Here is a 16116-nt window from a genome sequence, read left to right on the forward strand (position 1 = left end):
CAGGACACTGCCCGTGACATCGACACGTCATCTAACGGCCAGGTGGCTCAGCAGCAGAGCGAGTGGCTCACAATCAGAAGTCTGTGAGTTCAATTCTGGTTGGGGGTTGACTCCCTCTGTGGGAAGGAACAACAGTAGATGTCCTTTGAAAAGACTTGCCCTTGCCATAACATTGTGGAATTTCCACCACTGGCTCAGGGCTGTAAACGGGAGATGAGCACTGCCTCCGTGTTCATTTGAACAGCAGGAGATCGCTTTGACTTGATCCAAGCCAGCAAGGGCATCCCCCTGGCTCACCTTGCACCTGCAGCTTGGCGGTAGAACGAATGCTCCCCGCCACCGCCTTGATTTCGCCGGTGTCGGAGAGCTTCACGTTGTGGAAGGTCAAGCAGTGGCAGGGAGGCTCCGCCGAGATGGAGATGCGGCTCGTGGGCTTGAGCTGCACTCCTTCGCGGTACCACTTCACCGCCACGTCGCTCGGTGACACGGAGCACCTGAAGGTGACCTCCTCGCCCTCGGCTGCCACCTTGCTGGCGATCCCCGTGTTGAACGACACCGTCACAGAGTCTGCCGAGATGGGGAGACGGGCAGAATCGTTTGTCACCTCTTGGTACCGCTTGCATCTCGTCAACTTCACGCACGGACACTTGATGATGAAGTTCAATCGTGCATCGTGCATGTATGTATGTTGAGTTTCTTCCACACCATACATAGCCAACTGTGCTAAGTCGAGGTGCGGGGGTAGGACAACAAACTCAACACAAAAAAGCAGTTCTAAAGAAATTAGTTTTCAATTTAGATTTAAAAGTGCATAGCTCCAGTGGCTTCCTAATATCAGAAGGAAGAACATTCCAGACGGCCGCAGATGCGCAACTAACCTTGTACTTGCGAGGCAGCTGACGATGCAACGATGGGTTCTGTTGAATGACAAACAATGGAAACCACCAGTAAATGACAGGTCAAATAAAACAACGGCTGACCCTTCGCGCCCGTAAGCACGGCTCGCCTGTGGCGTCGCAGCAGCGTGCGGGAGCCGACCTGTGATCTGCAGCCGGAACGCGGCGTCTCCGCCTTGCGAGCGGCACACATAGGTGCCGGCGTGAGCGCCGCTCGCTTGCTGGACGACGAGCCGCTGCACCGAGCCGTCCTCCTCCAGCAGGAAACCTCTCCCGGACTCCAGCCGCTCCCCATCCCTCAGCCACTCGACGGCGCCGCCCGCGTCGAGCAGCTCGCAGCGCATCACGGCCTGCCCGCCGGCCTCCACGCGCACCTCCAGCTGGGCACCCGGCTTTGCCATCGGCCTCGCTGCTGGGACTGCGCACCGCACGGTGGAACAAACCGCGGGTCAGCGGTCGCGCCGCACCGCCTCTGTTGTTGTTGTAACGAGCGCCAAGTGACGCATACAACTCAAAGTGGCTGTAACGATGGCATTCGACGCATGTTACATAGTTACAACAAATATACTCTTTTTCTTTTAATTAAAAAAGCCCCACTGCTTTGTCAAGCTGACAGGCACAGCTCGTACCGACCTATGTAGTACGTTCCAGGGATGTCGACGCAGAGGCTGCGCCCTGCCGCGTTGACAGAGGAGAGCCGCAGTTGGTAGTCGCCCTCCTTGGAGAAGTTCTCCACGAGCAACTCGGGCCCGGGCACGCTGGCGGATGCGTGGCAGCGTGTCCACACGCTGCTGCCGAGGCGATTCGCCTCCACCACGTATCCCTCCACGGGGGCACGGCTCCGCTCGGGAGGTGCGCACCAGCTCAGCAGCAGCCAGCTCTCCGACTGCGCCCTTGCAATGGCATCCGTCGGCGGAGCCGGCGGGGCGTACCGGATCGCTGAAAGTACAAAACACAGTGCCACGATCACGCTGACCTCCACGGATTTATCACCGCCCGTCGACTACAGGAATCATTGCTCCGACGGATAGAATCGGCACTCTCTGGTGAGGTACGCACCGGTGACAACGAGTTGCGAGGTTGTCCTGGAGCTCCCCGTAAGGAAGACGATGGTGCTCGATTGCTGCTGCGTGAGCTCCGTGAGCCTCAGCGTGTGACTCGTCCCAGAGACCTCCACCTTCGCCCGGGGGCCAGGGCGGATCTCTACGTTGTTCTGGAGCCAGCGACCCTCCAGGCCCTCCTTGTTCAATTCCACAGTGAAGCAAGCAGTCTCCTTCTCTCGTACCTCCAGCCGACGTGGCAGCTTTTTCACAATCACCCCTGCCGCGAGCAGCACAGTGCAACATCGGAGAGTGGCCGCTTACGATCTGTCGAGGTTCGTGACCCGCAAAACCCCCCCACATGCAGCACTCCACATCAAGTATTCATCTTGCTATGGCTGTGGCTACTAGTCACGTGCATAGTCCGGTCTACCAGCGACCGAGAAAATATTAAGTGAGAAATGAAGCCCTGCTTGTGATAAACTATGCCTAAGATTTTTTTTAAAACCCCAACAACAAAGCCGAAACGCGTGCGGCGCGTGAGGTCTCGGGTGGCACCACCAGCACGTACCCTTGACGGTGACCTCGGCCACGGTGCGGCTGCCCTCGGACATCTCGCACACGTACACCGCCTCGTCGTCCGCCGTCACGTTGCAGATCGTCAGGCGGCGCATCGTCCCATCCTCCTCCATCACGTACTTGTCCGGATGAGGCTCCAGCTCTGTCTCCTCCAGGTACCAGCTGGCCTTCACGCCGCGGTGCGGCACCTCGCACTCCAGCGTCACCGACTCCTTCTCTCGCACCTCCACATCACGCAGCTTGGTCCTGAAGGGCACCCGTGGCTCTGCAGATGGGAAGATTCGCGACCGTCACCCTCCGGGTGCCACGTCACGCTGAGTACAACGACGGGTTCACTGAACAAAACAAAATACTGGTTTAGAAGGACACAGCTGAAAAAGAAAACAGAGTGTGAGTAGCCAGGCCAATGACTCAATGTAACTCACATCATATTAACGGTTAAATTAAGTAAGTGGGCTTGGATAGGACAAGTCGCTACAAGGGACGCTGATGATGATGGACAATGGATGATGAATGGAATGGCAGCCAAATGAAAGAACATCCACAAGAGAATAACCACAATGGAGAAGGCATGACGAGCTCAGCTTGTGAGCTGCAATGACACGCACAATGGCAATGCAGGAGCTTGACGAATCGCGGCAACAGTGGATAGACCATGGCCATTGCGCAGGATGATGATGATGCATTATACAGTATATATTCAATGATGCAGGCTGCGCCTTCCCCGGTAAGTACCGTGCACGATGAGCTGTACGGGGCTGTAGGTCTTGCCCACGACGTTGGTGGCCGTGCAGGTGTACAGGCCGTTGTCGCACTGCTTGGAGAAGAGCACTTTGAGGATGAAGTACCCGTCGTCGTCCTCGTAGGTCAGGTGACGGCGTCCCGGGACGATGATCTCACTGTCCTTCTTCCACACGATCTCTGGCTTCGGCTTGCCCGTCACGTAGCAGCTGAAGCGCGCGTGCTTCCCTTCGGTGACCTGCACGGAGCGTGCACAGAACAATCGGGCTCACAGGGTTACCGGTAACGAGATGGGACGGCCAGACCGGTGGCTCAATAATGTCGCAGACAGGGTTGGGCTCAGCCACTGGGTGGATTTGCATGTGCAGGTTGAGCTACTGCTGGAGTAAAGCCATCATATGCTGGGCTCACCTTGAATTTCAACTTTGATATACCGGCAAATGAATTAAGTTAAGCCAACTCCAGGACTGGTGTACCAAACAATTGCCAGGTTCCTTGTCATGCAGTCGAAATTGCGGTCAAGACAATTTAAATGGGGGCTCGTAGATAAAAAAAAAAAACTGTTGCTTAGTACAGTCCCAAGTGGAAAGCGACAAACAACATTATCAAAGTTGTTGTGCGGTGAGTAAGAAAATAGCTCGTGATTAGTTTCTTTCAGGTTATTTTGACAGGATAAATCGACTAAATTATGCTGACTTTTTAACATTATGGGTTGCTAAAACACGAAATCAACACACGTGACAACTTGATTTGATTGGTTCTGTCGGGTGGTCGAGAGCGATAGTTGAAAAAAAATACATTACACCTCTACGATCACACGAAAAAGAACTAATTCTGAATCTTAATATTGGTCATGAAAGCCTAGGTACAATATATAAAACTGAGCTTTGTTAAAAATGTATAATTAAGCCAAATTATACATACGTTCAAAATATAAAACATGTATTTTTTCTCCAAATAATATATTACACTTGTGAAATTTGTGTCATGTTACGAAATGAACATATTTCTATTTTGAACTCTTGCAGTGAGTAATACACCACCTTCTCAGGGTACAGCCGCAGAAGATGACATTACAGAACCACAGCAGGACTGAGCGCTTGAATGTGTGCGTTTAGTCACAATAGAAGCACACATTTAAATACCCTGCAAAGGGTGTTTGTCACATGTCATTCAAGCCTTAAACCAAGTTTTATATGATTCTTTTATCGCATGGCGGTTAGCCTGCGCCCTTCAATTCACTCCACTAAACTAAGGTGGCTGCCTGGATTCAAACCCAGAATTTGAGTGGTGTCAGCTTAGTGCTCGGAGCCAGCATCAGTTTTAGCCTCCTAAGCCACCCTGCCATTTTATACGGCCTCCTAAGCCTCCCAGCCGTAATATATATTTAGGCATTTTTGTGTGCACCACCGAAGCTTGTGATTCACACATTTAACTGGAGGTCGATAAAAACGTGCCAAGCCGCCGCTCGCAGCGTCCCAGTGGTGCCTTGCGTACCGTGAAGGTTTTGGTGGTCTTGAGCAGATTCTCCGTGGAGTAGCGCGAGGAGCCCATCCTGGTGTCCGGTGTTTCCTCCACCAGGCGCACGGGAGACCGGGACGCACTCCTGCCCGGCTGCTGCCCGGCACGGCGAACACAAAGCAGACACGCGCTGGTCCGCAGTGCTGCAACTGTTCGGCCTGACTCGCTCAAACCACTCGACGTGCCTGGGCAATTTAGGGTCAACGACTCACTCAACTTCTATCAATTCAGCATACTTAAGAGGTTCAATAAACGGCATGTGCAAACGATTCAAACACGGATGTGCACAAACCAATCGCGCAGATTTCAATGTGCGCAAAATGCATTGTGTACAAGGACCCACTCGTGCACTGTGAATGCCACTGCAGAGTGGTCGGTGCTTGGGGCATAATGACTCACACAGAGTTGCTCACTGACTTTTGAGCAGTAGGAAGCACTCAACTGGCCTACACTTTTAAAAAATTGTGGGCCTTTAGGCATTTGCACTTTCTGTCTGCTCATAACGGAGGGTCACTATTATTGTCGTAAAGATGATTCAATATCCATCAAATTGTAGTCGGCCCAGGCACAACTGGCTGCTGCTCAGGCACTCAACACATTTTGAAGTCCCAACTGAAGGTGCTTGGACAGCTGTGGCGTATTGGTTGACGTGGAGGGCGTCGTGACCCCGTGCTGCCATGTATCCCGGTGAGTGAGTCCAGTACAATGCCGTGTTGCAGTCAGGGACTCAGTCAGTGAGTGAGTGAGTCCAGTACAATGCCGTGTTGCAGTCAGGGACTCAGTCAGTGAGTGAGTGAGTCCAGTACAATGCCGTGTTGCAGTCAGGGACTCAGTCAGTGAGTGAGTGAGTCCAGTACAATGCCGTGTTGCAGTCAGGGACTCAGTCAGTGAGTGAGTAAGTCCTGTACAATGCCGTGTTGCAGTCAGGGACTCAGTCAGTGAGTGAGTGAGTCCAGTACAATGCCGTGTTGCAGTCAGGGACTCAGTGAGTGAGTGAGTCCAGTACAATGCCGTGTTGCAGTCAGGGACTCAGTCAGTGAGTGAGTGAGTCCAGTACAATGCCGTGTTGCAGTCAGGGACTCAGTCAGTGAGTGAGTGAGTCCAGTACAACGCCGTGTTGCAGTCAGGGACTCAGACTTTTTTTTAAACCGGCCACATTGATCGAAGAGTTGCACAAAACCTGGAGACACAAAACCAGAGGAACCTGGAATATTTACAAATATGCAAATGTGTCTGTGTGAGCCACTGAGGTCGTGGCGGGTGTTGTGTTTGTATTCCTTGTTGCTCTCTGCATCCTGCGCCGTTCACGTTCCACTGTAAACGTTCACTGATGCCTACTATATTGAGGGCAATACTGGCAAAATAAATATTGATTGATTGATGTTTTACTCAGCTTTCAAACAGTTGCAAAGCATTACATCACCTCCATGCATATGCGTGATTTGTATCATGGACGAGCAATCTGGGGGCACACACGCACTCCATCCACACTCTCCTAGGGACAATCCAGCTGCCTCTTGGCACCACGGCGTGGGAGCGAAGATGGATGTGGCCCCTCTTACCCGGTAGCTGGAGGTGGTGTGGGCAGGCGACAGGTAGTCCTTGCCGGGGCGGCTGGGGGAGGGGGCGCGGGGGGCCCGGGCCTCCTGCCGGTAAATGGGCGACTTGCTTCTTGCACGCTGCGGTTCAACACACGGGGGGTTCAACACACGGGGGGTTCAACACACGGGGGGTTCAACACACGGGGGGTTCAACACACGGGGGGTTCAACACACGGGGGGTTCAACACACGGGGGGTTCAACACACGAGGGGTTCAACACACGGGGGGTTCAACACACGGGGGGTTCAACACACGTGTGCGCGTGTGTTGAACCCACGGGGTTTGCAGTCAGATTGTTGTCGCGTCACACTGCCCTCCTTGGCCTCCTCATCCTCATGAGACAATTGCCAATGCATTGAGATAATTTATATTTCATGGTTATATTGTTTCCTGTTCAAATTATAGTGTTATGCTATAGATGTATAAACTATGGGACCTTTCTTTACCAGTATCAGAAATTATGAAAAATAAGAATAGGTGGTATCTTTTCTGGCAATAAAATAAGGTGTTCTTTATATTCTTGGTTCTTTCGGTAGTCACGTAGAAGGGAAATAAGAAGATAATAAAAATAAACATAATAAAATAAGGTGTTCTTTAGTCTAACACTGGTGAGACAAGGCCGTAAAGAAGGCTGCTGCCTCTGATGTAGTCCAGTGAGTTTCACAGACAATGCATGTATTGTCAGAGCATGTTTGTTTACATATTCTGTCACACGTATATGCGTGGTTAAATGCAGACTTGATGCCTGCAAAATGTATCTATTTGGCGTTTGAGCATCTTAACACCACCTGTTGTATTGTCGAAAGATAAAACCTATTATTTTTTCCCCCATCATGTAAAAACTATACAGCTATTGTAAGGAGTTGTTATTAGGGCCATGAATTAGAATTGTGCACAATAATATTGACATAACATTCTGGGATTGTGCAGGAAATTTGTAAATCACTGGAAACATTCTTTAAACAATGATAAATCCTCACATGGTACTGCACATATATGGAACCCCTATATGAACAGATCTCATCTCATTCCAAATGGGTCCCAATTTCATTTATAGGCTGACACAGTTTGCTTGTCTGCAGTGGAGGCTCGGTGACACTGGTGACAAGGATAACACCGCTGTGGCCCCCGTAGGCCGTGGCTCCTTCCCGTGCCTACCATTGTGGCTGCGTCGCTCGGAGACAGCTGCTCTCGGCCGTAGCGGCTGGGCGATCGCGAGTAGGACCTGGTGGAGGCCTCCTCCTGCGGACGCACGGGCGAGTGCGAGTAGCTCCGGTACGAGGTGTAGGGACTCAGCCGAGATGTCAACGCGTTGCTCGAATATTGGTGATAGTCGAACCTCTTGCGGTGCATGTACGAGAGTGCCGGTGTGTCCTCCTCCTTCTTGCCGTACGCCGTCGACGGGGGCTTTGACCACAAAATCTGCTCCGACGGAACTCCCAGGATGGCGGACGCATTGACCTCCCCGGCGCTGTTCTTCACCTTGCAGCTGTAGGTGCCCATGTCGCTGGGGCGGACGCTGTTGATCTTCAGCGTGTGCATGCCGTCTCTGCCCTCGGTAAGGAAGCGGTAGCTATCCACAAAGTTGTCGACGTTCTTGCCATCCCGCTGCCAGGTGATGGTGGGCGCCGGGCGCCCGCTCACCATGCAGGTGAACGTGGCGCTGTATCCCTGGGAGACTTTCTGCGAGGTCGGCCTCATGATGAACGCGGGAGGCTCATGGGGCAGGAGTGGAGCGCTCGATTCCTGCCTGTAGCCCGGCGTGTACTCCACCACCAGCGTGACGGCCGCGTACGCCTCGCCCACGTAGTTGCGGGCCCTGCAGATGTACTGGCCGCTGTCGGACAGCATGAGGTCTCGCACCATCATGCGGTATGTGTTGCCCTCCTCCACAATCTTGTAGCGGCCTCCCGAGCGGATCTGCTTGCTGTCCTTTTCCCAGGTGACGGTGGGACTCGGGGAGCTCACGATCTGGCAGCTGAGAGTGGCATCCTGGCCCTGCGGCACCGTGCATGCCTTCGGTCGGGAGAGGAAGCGCGGTGCGCCCCCAAACAGTTCCGCTCTCCTGCTCATCTTCACAGATTTCTCTCGTTGTCCTGACAACAGAACATAATAGCACGGTGCTCATCTTAATCACTGATCCCAGGATACTGGTGGCAAATCCATGTTTCCATGGATGGGTCTAGGTCTGTCAAAAGCAAGGTTACTGTTGCACCTCACCAGGTGATGCAAATTTTACCCCCTCCAGAGGGATGGTGGACTTAATTGGAATGCTTCAGAAGGTTTTCCACAAATGTACGTTCGTTTTCAGGATCTGACTGTGTGCAGTCTCTTGGATATCAATAACACCTCATTGTGCCAGGTTATTGCCTTTAATCTGTTACACAGTGGAGGCGAGCTCAGGGAAATTGCAACGTTTGCGCATCAATATTATAGTTATTTCGAATCCAAACATATGGGGCTTAGACTAGGGGTTGCACAGTGCTTTGTTTGTGAGGACTTCACGTGAAATGGACGCGCTGGGTCAGGACGCAGCTCGACCTGGCATTGGAGTCCAGTGAGCAGTGCACGGATCCGACCAGCACATGTGTCCTCAATTTGTGTAAACCACCGTATGCCCCGGCTGACATCACTCGCAATTGGTGTACAAAGCGCCGCGCAGATTCATCGTGAGGCACGGGCGGATATTTCTGGAGGAGCCTGTTGGAGCGGAGTGAGCTGCGCCCCTCGACGCCTGTAACGGGGGCAGGGCGGCTGGACCCGCGCCCCGGATTTAGAGGCGGGCGGGCGGCCGGGGAGGGCAGCTGTCGGCACTGCTCACGGGCCCGGCCGTCAGCGTGATCTATTCGCGGCCCAGGGCTCGGGTTTCGCGCAGCCTCCACGCGCCACCCATTGCCATCCCTGCTGCCTGTGCGGGATCATGCGCCCTGCGCCCGCGTTTATTTGCGTCAACATTACCGCACGGTGAGCGCGTCGCCAGGTCTCCATCTCCACAGGCACCGCGCAAAGAATTGTGCTCAAAAACGCCATCCTCTCTGGAGTCACTCGATAAAGTTGGTTTGCCTTTTTGAAATTGAATAAACTAGTACTATTATGCATGCTGCATTCTGGGGCTGCGTGTCCTCACGCAGCCTCCGGATTTCTCCCAAAGGACCAAACTGCCGCGATGTGATGGATGACGCTTCGCTGGATACGAGTAGGGCTCGTGTTCATCACGCCACGTCCCTGAAGCCGCATATCTGCGGCGCCAGGCAATGATTGCCGTGGTCGCGCGCCTGAGCCGCAGTGCGCACGGACGAGTGAAGGGTCCTTGAAGGACATGGGCCTCGTGGGTGGCACGGCCAGACGCGGCTTCCACGGCCAACTCGGGGGTTGACATGGCAGAGGTTTCCCCCCTCACATATCAAGGCATTAATTGGACGCTCAAGGAAACGTGCAATTTGTTGTGACGTTAAATGCAACTTTGAAATGCAGAGCTAGGGGCATATATATATATACACCCATATACTTTATAACCAAATTCTGGCATTGCACCTGAGCAAAAAACTGAACGTAAGACATAATTTACGTGTTGCGAAATGCGTTGAGCAACATGCAGGGTTTGTAACGTTTCTCTGTTCTCAGCGGGCACGGACTGGGTGGGCCACGCGCACCTGCAACTCCACAAGCGGAGAGCAGCAGCAGCAGCTCGATACGAGACCTGGTCACCGAGCGAGGCTGGTGCGTGTGAACGGCACGAGCGAGGGGCGAGGTGGTAAGGGGGGAGGGGGGGGCATTGCAAAACATCACGCACGACGCTCCGAGCGCGCTTACCGCAGGACAGGCGGCCCCCTTGGCGCCTGCCGCCTTCTCGTGGTGTCCCTCTCGCGCGGGGCTCCAAGCGCAGCGGTAACCCTCCAGACGCGCGCCGCTCCGACGTTGAGAACCACTACGCGCGGACTTTTGCAGAACCCGACTGGCACCGCTACATGCCTGCGATGGGAGACGGCAGAAGAGTTCGGGCCACCCTGCGCCCACGCTCCCGCCTGCTGCCCGGGGCTGTGATGCTGCGGAGTGCGGCTCGCGGCCCGCGTCCCGGACAGATTTAGCAGCGCCTGAGCGGGACGCGGTCGTGGCGGCCCCGGGGCAGGAGACCCCCGTGTTCGCCCCCCTCCTCCCCTCCCTCCCTCCCTACCCCCGTCCCCTCCAGCACCCCCGCCGGCTCAGTTGCGCCTATTATTAGGCGAGGGAGTTACTCTTCTGCTGGGCCAGAATCATCACCTGGTGAAGGTGGCGAGGTGCAGTGAGGGTGGCGATGGTGATGAGAGTGTGATGACAATTTTTATTGTTTATTTTACGAGGTAAGGCCCACTGAGCTCGATATTATTATTTTTCAGAAGCGACCTGGCCACAAACGATAGCTCAACGAAGTGGCATATCGTCACTTGGAAATGCATTCAGTCAGATACTGTAAACGCTCGTTTCTAAATGTGGAGGGGAAAACCGGAGGACCCGGAGAAAAATCCACGCGACCACGGGGAGAGAGGGGGACATGCAAACTCCAAATATACAGCAGCAGGCGTCAGGGTCGGGATCGAACCCATGACCTCCTGTACACCAGGCGAGGTCGTTAATATATCATAGCCACCGTGGCGCCTCTACGGTGATGTTATCAGGGTGGCGAGGTGCAATGAGGGGAGTGATGTTTGAGGGTGGTGATGGTACGAGTGAGGGTGGTGAGCTGCCATTGTGGTGCTGTGGGCGGCGAGGATGGTCAGGATGGTGATGGGACGAGGTTGTGAGGTGCAGTGAAAGTGGTGGCGGCGACCATGGTGATGATAGCGGTGAGGGCGGGGAAGATGGGGGTGGTGGTGAGGGTGGTGGTGAGGGTGGTGAGGACGAGTGGGGGTGGTAAGAGTACTCGCGTGGTGGGGATATTGAGCGGTGGAGTGGGGCGCAGTGGCGGTGGACGTGTTGGTGATGATGCGAGTCAGCGCGCTTCGCGGTCTGCGCCTGACAGAACATGACAGGGCAGTTCCCAGGGGTCGTCCGTGACGCCCGCTGACATTTCGGGTTTGCTGCGCGATTCCCGAAGACGCATTCCGATGGTTCCCACGCGGCGATGCACGATGCAGAATAGTTTGCCAAAACTGTAGGCGTTGATGTGATGTATATGGGAAAGACTTCTCGAGCCCCACGGCTCCACGCGCGCCACTGCACACGGGACCAAGGGTTATGCGAGGCGCGTGCAGGAGACGGCTCCCGCACAGCAACCTCGCACGGGATGAGCCAGACGCCTCGACAATGACCGGTGAATAGACATCTCGTCAACTTGCACGCAGCACAGGCGACGCATGGATGGACAACGACCCCCCCCACCTCCACCCCAAAGCGGCCAGAAGTGACTTCGCCGCTCCCCGACCACCGCTTGGGCCAATGTCTCCTTGGAGCCTCACGCCCCATTCGTGCGCAGTCTGTTCGGGGGCGAGTCGGCACACGGGTGCGTCCATCTTCACGGCTGACGAGCGACCGTGGGTGGAGGAGTTCGAGTCCCGGCTGCAGGGATCCCCACGGATGCTCCGGCACCTCAAAGCCGATGCGGCCAAAATGACAAATACCTCTCATGTTGTAGAGTCGGGCCTATACCGCGCGTCCTCGATGCCCGTTTGGAAGCGTTTTTTTTGGTTCTTTAAAGTTGAGCTCAGGCACTTCCATTTTAGCGGTCTCGACTTTATGGTTGCGCAAACCTCGTACATTTTAAATCCGCGAGTCCAGAAACATCAATTTAAGATCGGACTATATAAATGTAAACATTTTGGGTGCTTTTAATAAAATCCTCAAACGCGTGTCGGACGAGCTTGGCACACACCCTACGTAGGCCTAGGCATCTTAAGGTGTTTTGCTTGTTAATAATCTTCCATAGCTAAAGGATGGCCAAGATCCCCGGCGTTTTTGTGGACATGGCACATGGAGAATGCCCCTCTGTGTGTGTAAGCACTGCAGATGTGACGATCCACGCAGCCGACAGTGGTGTAGAAACATCTACTTTTATTACAAAAAATCAGCCCAATTAAACTACAAAGCACCACTCCACGCGCGCACCGCAACGTGGCAACGCCAATGAAGCGACTGATGAGGTCATCGAAAAGATGTACAGCACAGGAACATGATAGTAATTAAGACAAACAGTAGCAAGCACCTGCATTAAATCTGCTTATCTTGAAAACCAGAATATCCAGTATCAGAGACTTCAAGTACATTATCGGTAAACGCCGCATGGATCCCTGGAATGTGGCCATAGTTCCATTCCAGTATAACTGGAACTGGCACGACAATGATAGGAGTAACTGTAGCATGTAACTCGCACGTCTTGCCGAGTGTGCCAATGTTTCAAAATGTTGATTTGACGATTATACACAGGTGGACATATTTCCGAATTGGGAATTACTGAATTCATAATTGTGGGTAGACGTGAATGCTGTAGCCGGTTACATTAAACACTTCACGTGTAGCACTTTCCCATACGTTTGCAGTGTATAGCTACATGTACATTTACAACCCTTGGTCAATCCACTGCTAGAAGAGGGCCTCCCCGTGCCATGTGGGTGGTGATGGTTATTTGACCATATCACGCAGTTCTCAGTGTGGGTTGAAGGTGGGGAGCATGGATATGCGAGCCTAGAACTACAGTATAACAATGGCATTTGTTATCTACCCCTCTGCTGCCCACTGCACAGCCATTCTCCCTACACAAATGTCAGTGTAGGCAAATGTTCACGTGAAGTGTTTACACAAACTGGCTCGTAGCACTGAAGTACCACAGCCCAAAACAGGTACGTTAATAAGCAACTAACGCATTCCCAAAATAATGCTTTTAAGACAAATGTAAAAAAAAAAGTCAAAATCCACACACATTCCTAATTTTGAAATTGCAAACAAAAGGCACGCGAGGTTCATTTTAAAGCGGAGGGAGCACCGTGACATCGGCGATGTGCCCCACTCTCCCGCATGGGGGGGGGGGGCACATCAAAACAAACCGGCGTCATCAGGTGTGGCCAAGCACATTCTGCTGCGAGCGTGAAAGCCGTAGGGGGCAACATCGCGCTGGATACGCCGTCGGGGCTTCTCGCGGTGGCATCTGAGTGCAAATGCCATCTGGCTCAATCGGCGACAAGGGGTGGGGGATGATTTGACGCTCGGCCTTGGCGCGGAGAGCAAACTTTAACATGGACACCACCAACGCGTGCATTGAGAGCTTGTTCAAATGGTGCTTAAAACATATCCTCTGGGGTCTCCAGGACACGTTCGTAATTTGCATGGCAGTGACTTCAACTGCGGTAGATAAAAAAAGTGTAAACTTCTATTTTAATACGTAAGAAAATATGTTTACAGTAATCAGCTTCGACTAGGTGTCCAAATGGCAGCATTTTTACTTTCAGATGTAAAGAAAACGTTTCAAGTTAAAACAATCAAAACAGCAGCGCATTACGACTAAGTAAATGGAATGTATTAAAGACATAACAGATAACAATGCCAAAAAAATCAATTAGCATACAAAACCCAAGGCACGTTAAGGGTGAAACCAAATTAAAATGCATCAAGGCATGGTTTACATTTCCTCTCATATCGGAAAAAAACCCTACAGAGGAATTAGAGGAAGCATCCGGCTACATTCTCTGTTAAAATAAGGAATATTCAGAAGGAGGAAGTCAATGACAAGTTCTAACAAAATAGAAAAACGAATTACCAAATCCCTCACATTGCTATGCCCTTGCTCAACAAAACCTGTAACACTTTGAGCAACTTGCATGGATCACCATTTGTTTTCCCACCTTTCCATTACACGTGGCTATGGCTGTAACCTGTGGTTGTCAGCTCCACTACCCTTGACTCTTCATTCCCAGCTTCTCAGTCCACTAAACTAACTGCTGGTGCAAGTGGTCTTAAATTTCGTACCGAAGGCAATAAGGTTCCACAGCCATAATCACGTGCAATCACGATACATGTGGTGGGCAAAAAAGTGGTTTACTTATCAAAATACATGTAAAAAAATCCTCTTTAAAAAAAATTGACAGCGTTAGGACAAAATAACAGGTACTGAGGCAAAGGGCAGCGATGTGAATACATATCGGTCGAAAGGCACTTCTCTGTCTGAGGGGGTGGTGCCGCCAACCCACGTGGTGGTGGTGCCAACCCACGTGGTGGTGGCTCAACGGCACCGGGCGGTCACTTCAGGAGCTCCTGTGCGGCGTTGGCGAGGTTCTGCTCCACCGTGACAATGTCGGTGTCGGGCGTGCTCACACTGCAGGACGCATGGGCTGTGGCTTGCGGGAGCTGAAGGGGGCCCCCGGGGCCTGAGGGCCAGCTCCAGTTGCATCTGAAGGTTGCGCAGGTTATCTTGGAGCCGCCCAAAATCCTGCGGTGACATTGCGCTGGGATCCACCGAAGCTTGCCTCAGCGACAGCTTACCATCTGGTACCCTGAAAGAGTCGAAATTCAAGAAGGGTCTTTTAGTTCAAGTAAAATTGAACAAAATGTAGTTGATACTGTGCGTGTACAGTGCGGTATACAGAGTGCTCGTGAAATCCACCTGGTGTAGTTTCCGTCTGAGGAGGGCTTCATGGCCGTCAGGTAGCCTGGGGGCGCTGACGGCACGCGGACTCCGTTGCTCTCCCCGATAACCACCGTTAGTCATCGTTATCTTCGATGTCACCTTCTTTGCGTGCTTGCCCGCTGACCTACAAAAATATATCAGTTGGAAACTTAAAACCGTTCACAAACATGTGTTAGCGGTACTGCATGGCGAGTGAAGAGATGTCCAAACAGTATTAGAATGTGTAATCTTGCAGCGGCTCGGCCAACATGAGAGGTGTGTATGGATGAGGCAGGCTTGAGACAGGCTGCTACGCAATGGAGACATTTAAAGTGAGGGTGTGCGTATAAATGGTATCCAATTACACGCGTTGGGCAAATTCCTAACCATAAACCTAAACAATGTTCAATTAAATAACACTACAATTAAGCCAGATAACATGCGCTGCACAACGTGGGGTGGGGTGACGACTGGAGTTTGACAACACTGCCCTCCTGCATTTCCACACCACATATCTTATCACCGTGGTGTATATTCACAACAACGTGCACACACTGTCTTGGAGGCCTTGTAGTGCATTATCAATTCGTTAAAGGTCAATATTTAGTTCCAGCACTCAATGTGTTTGCCGCTTGTTGCAGAGGTTCATGGTTCAAATCTGACAGGCCCCCTGGTTATTACTGTGAAGCAGATACCATACCTGTCAACTCATACGGTTTACCCGTAGTCTTAGACAGGGAAATTTTGAGTTCAGGTCCATACGGCGTATAGCCATTTGAATACGGGCCAACAAAATAGAATGTATCTTTTTTGTGTTTCTCCCCTTTGATGGGACTTTGTAGGATGAACGTTGAGAATTATAAGGGCACGGGGTGACCTATAAGGTCTGAATTGGTCTGTAATAAGGTAAGCACTGATCAGGGGTTGACAGGTATGAGATACGCTCCCAATCTGCTTCACAATGTACGTTAAAGATCCCGTGAGCTCATTCGAAAAGAGTAGGACATTGTATGTCATGGTCCAAATTTGCCAAATTTGAAAAATAATCCACAAATTACTCAATTGATTGCCAAAAAATGTCCACTTACAGGCCCGTGCTAAGTCACCTTGTACCACATAGGGACAACTGCCACTGGGGGTGCCCTTTGAATTGTTTGAGACGAGAT

The 16116-nt window shown here is 52.2% G+C and overlaps 1 protein-coding gene and 1 pseudogene across 2 annotated transcripts in view; both read right to left on the reverse strand.

The window, feature by feature from the left end:
- The window catches only part of LOC144934358 (obscurin-like), a 121169-nt gene extending 109302 nt beyond the window's left edge, over positions 1–11867 (reverse strand). The window contains exons 1-14 of the mRNA XM_078860043.1: positions 11780–11867; positions 11386–11571; positions 10192–10472; positions 9595–9653; positions 9057–9112; positions 7537–8474; positions 6340–6456; positions 4714–4873; positions 3251–3523; positions 2508–2780; positions 1956–2216; positions 1530–1835; positions 1039–1314; positions 298–567 (exon numbers count right to left, since the gene is read on the reverse strand). Of these exons, the coding sequence (XP_078716169.1) occupies positions 298–567; positions 1039–1314; positions 1530–1835; positions 1956–2216; positions 2508–2780; positions 3251–3523; positions 4714–4873; positions 6340–6456; positions 7537–8474; positions 9057–9112; positions 9595–9653; positions 10192–10472; positions 11386–11571; positions 11780–11867 (3544 nt within the window). The remainder of the gene's footprint in view (positions 1–297; positions 568–1038; positions 1315–1529; positions 1836–1955; positions 2217–2507; positions 2781–3250; positions 3524–4713; positions 4874–6339; positions 6457–7536; positions 8475–9056; positions 9113–9594; positions 9654–10191; positions 10473–11385; positions 11572–11779) is intronic.
- Positions 11868–12427: 560 nt separating this feature from the next.
- The window catches only part of LOC144934359 (gap junction gamma-1 protein-like), a 7011-nt pseudogene continuing 3322 nt past the window's right edge, over positions 12428–16116 (reverse strand). The window contains exons 4-6 of the transcript XR_013637154.1: positions 15646–15650; positions 14948–15095; positions 12428–14837 (exon numbers count right to left, since the gene is read on the reverse strand). The product of XR_013637154.1 is annotated as a gap junction gamma-1 protein-like (transcript). The remainder of the gene's footprint in view (positions 14838–14947; positions 15096–15645; positions 15651–16116) is intronic.

Source organism: Lampetra fluviatilis, chromosome 10, assembly GCF_964198595.1.
Source record: "Lampetra fluviatilis chromosome 10, kcLamFluv1.1, whole genome shotgun sequence".
NCBI lineage: Eukaryota > Metazoa > Chordata > Hyperoartia > Petromyzontiformes > Petromyzontidae > Lampetra > Lampetra fluviatilis.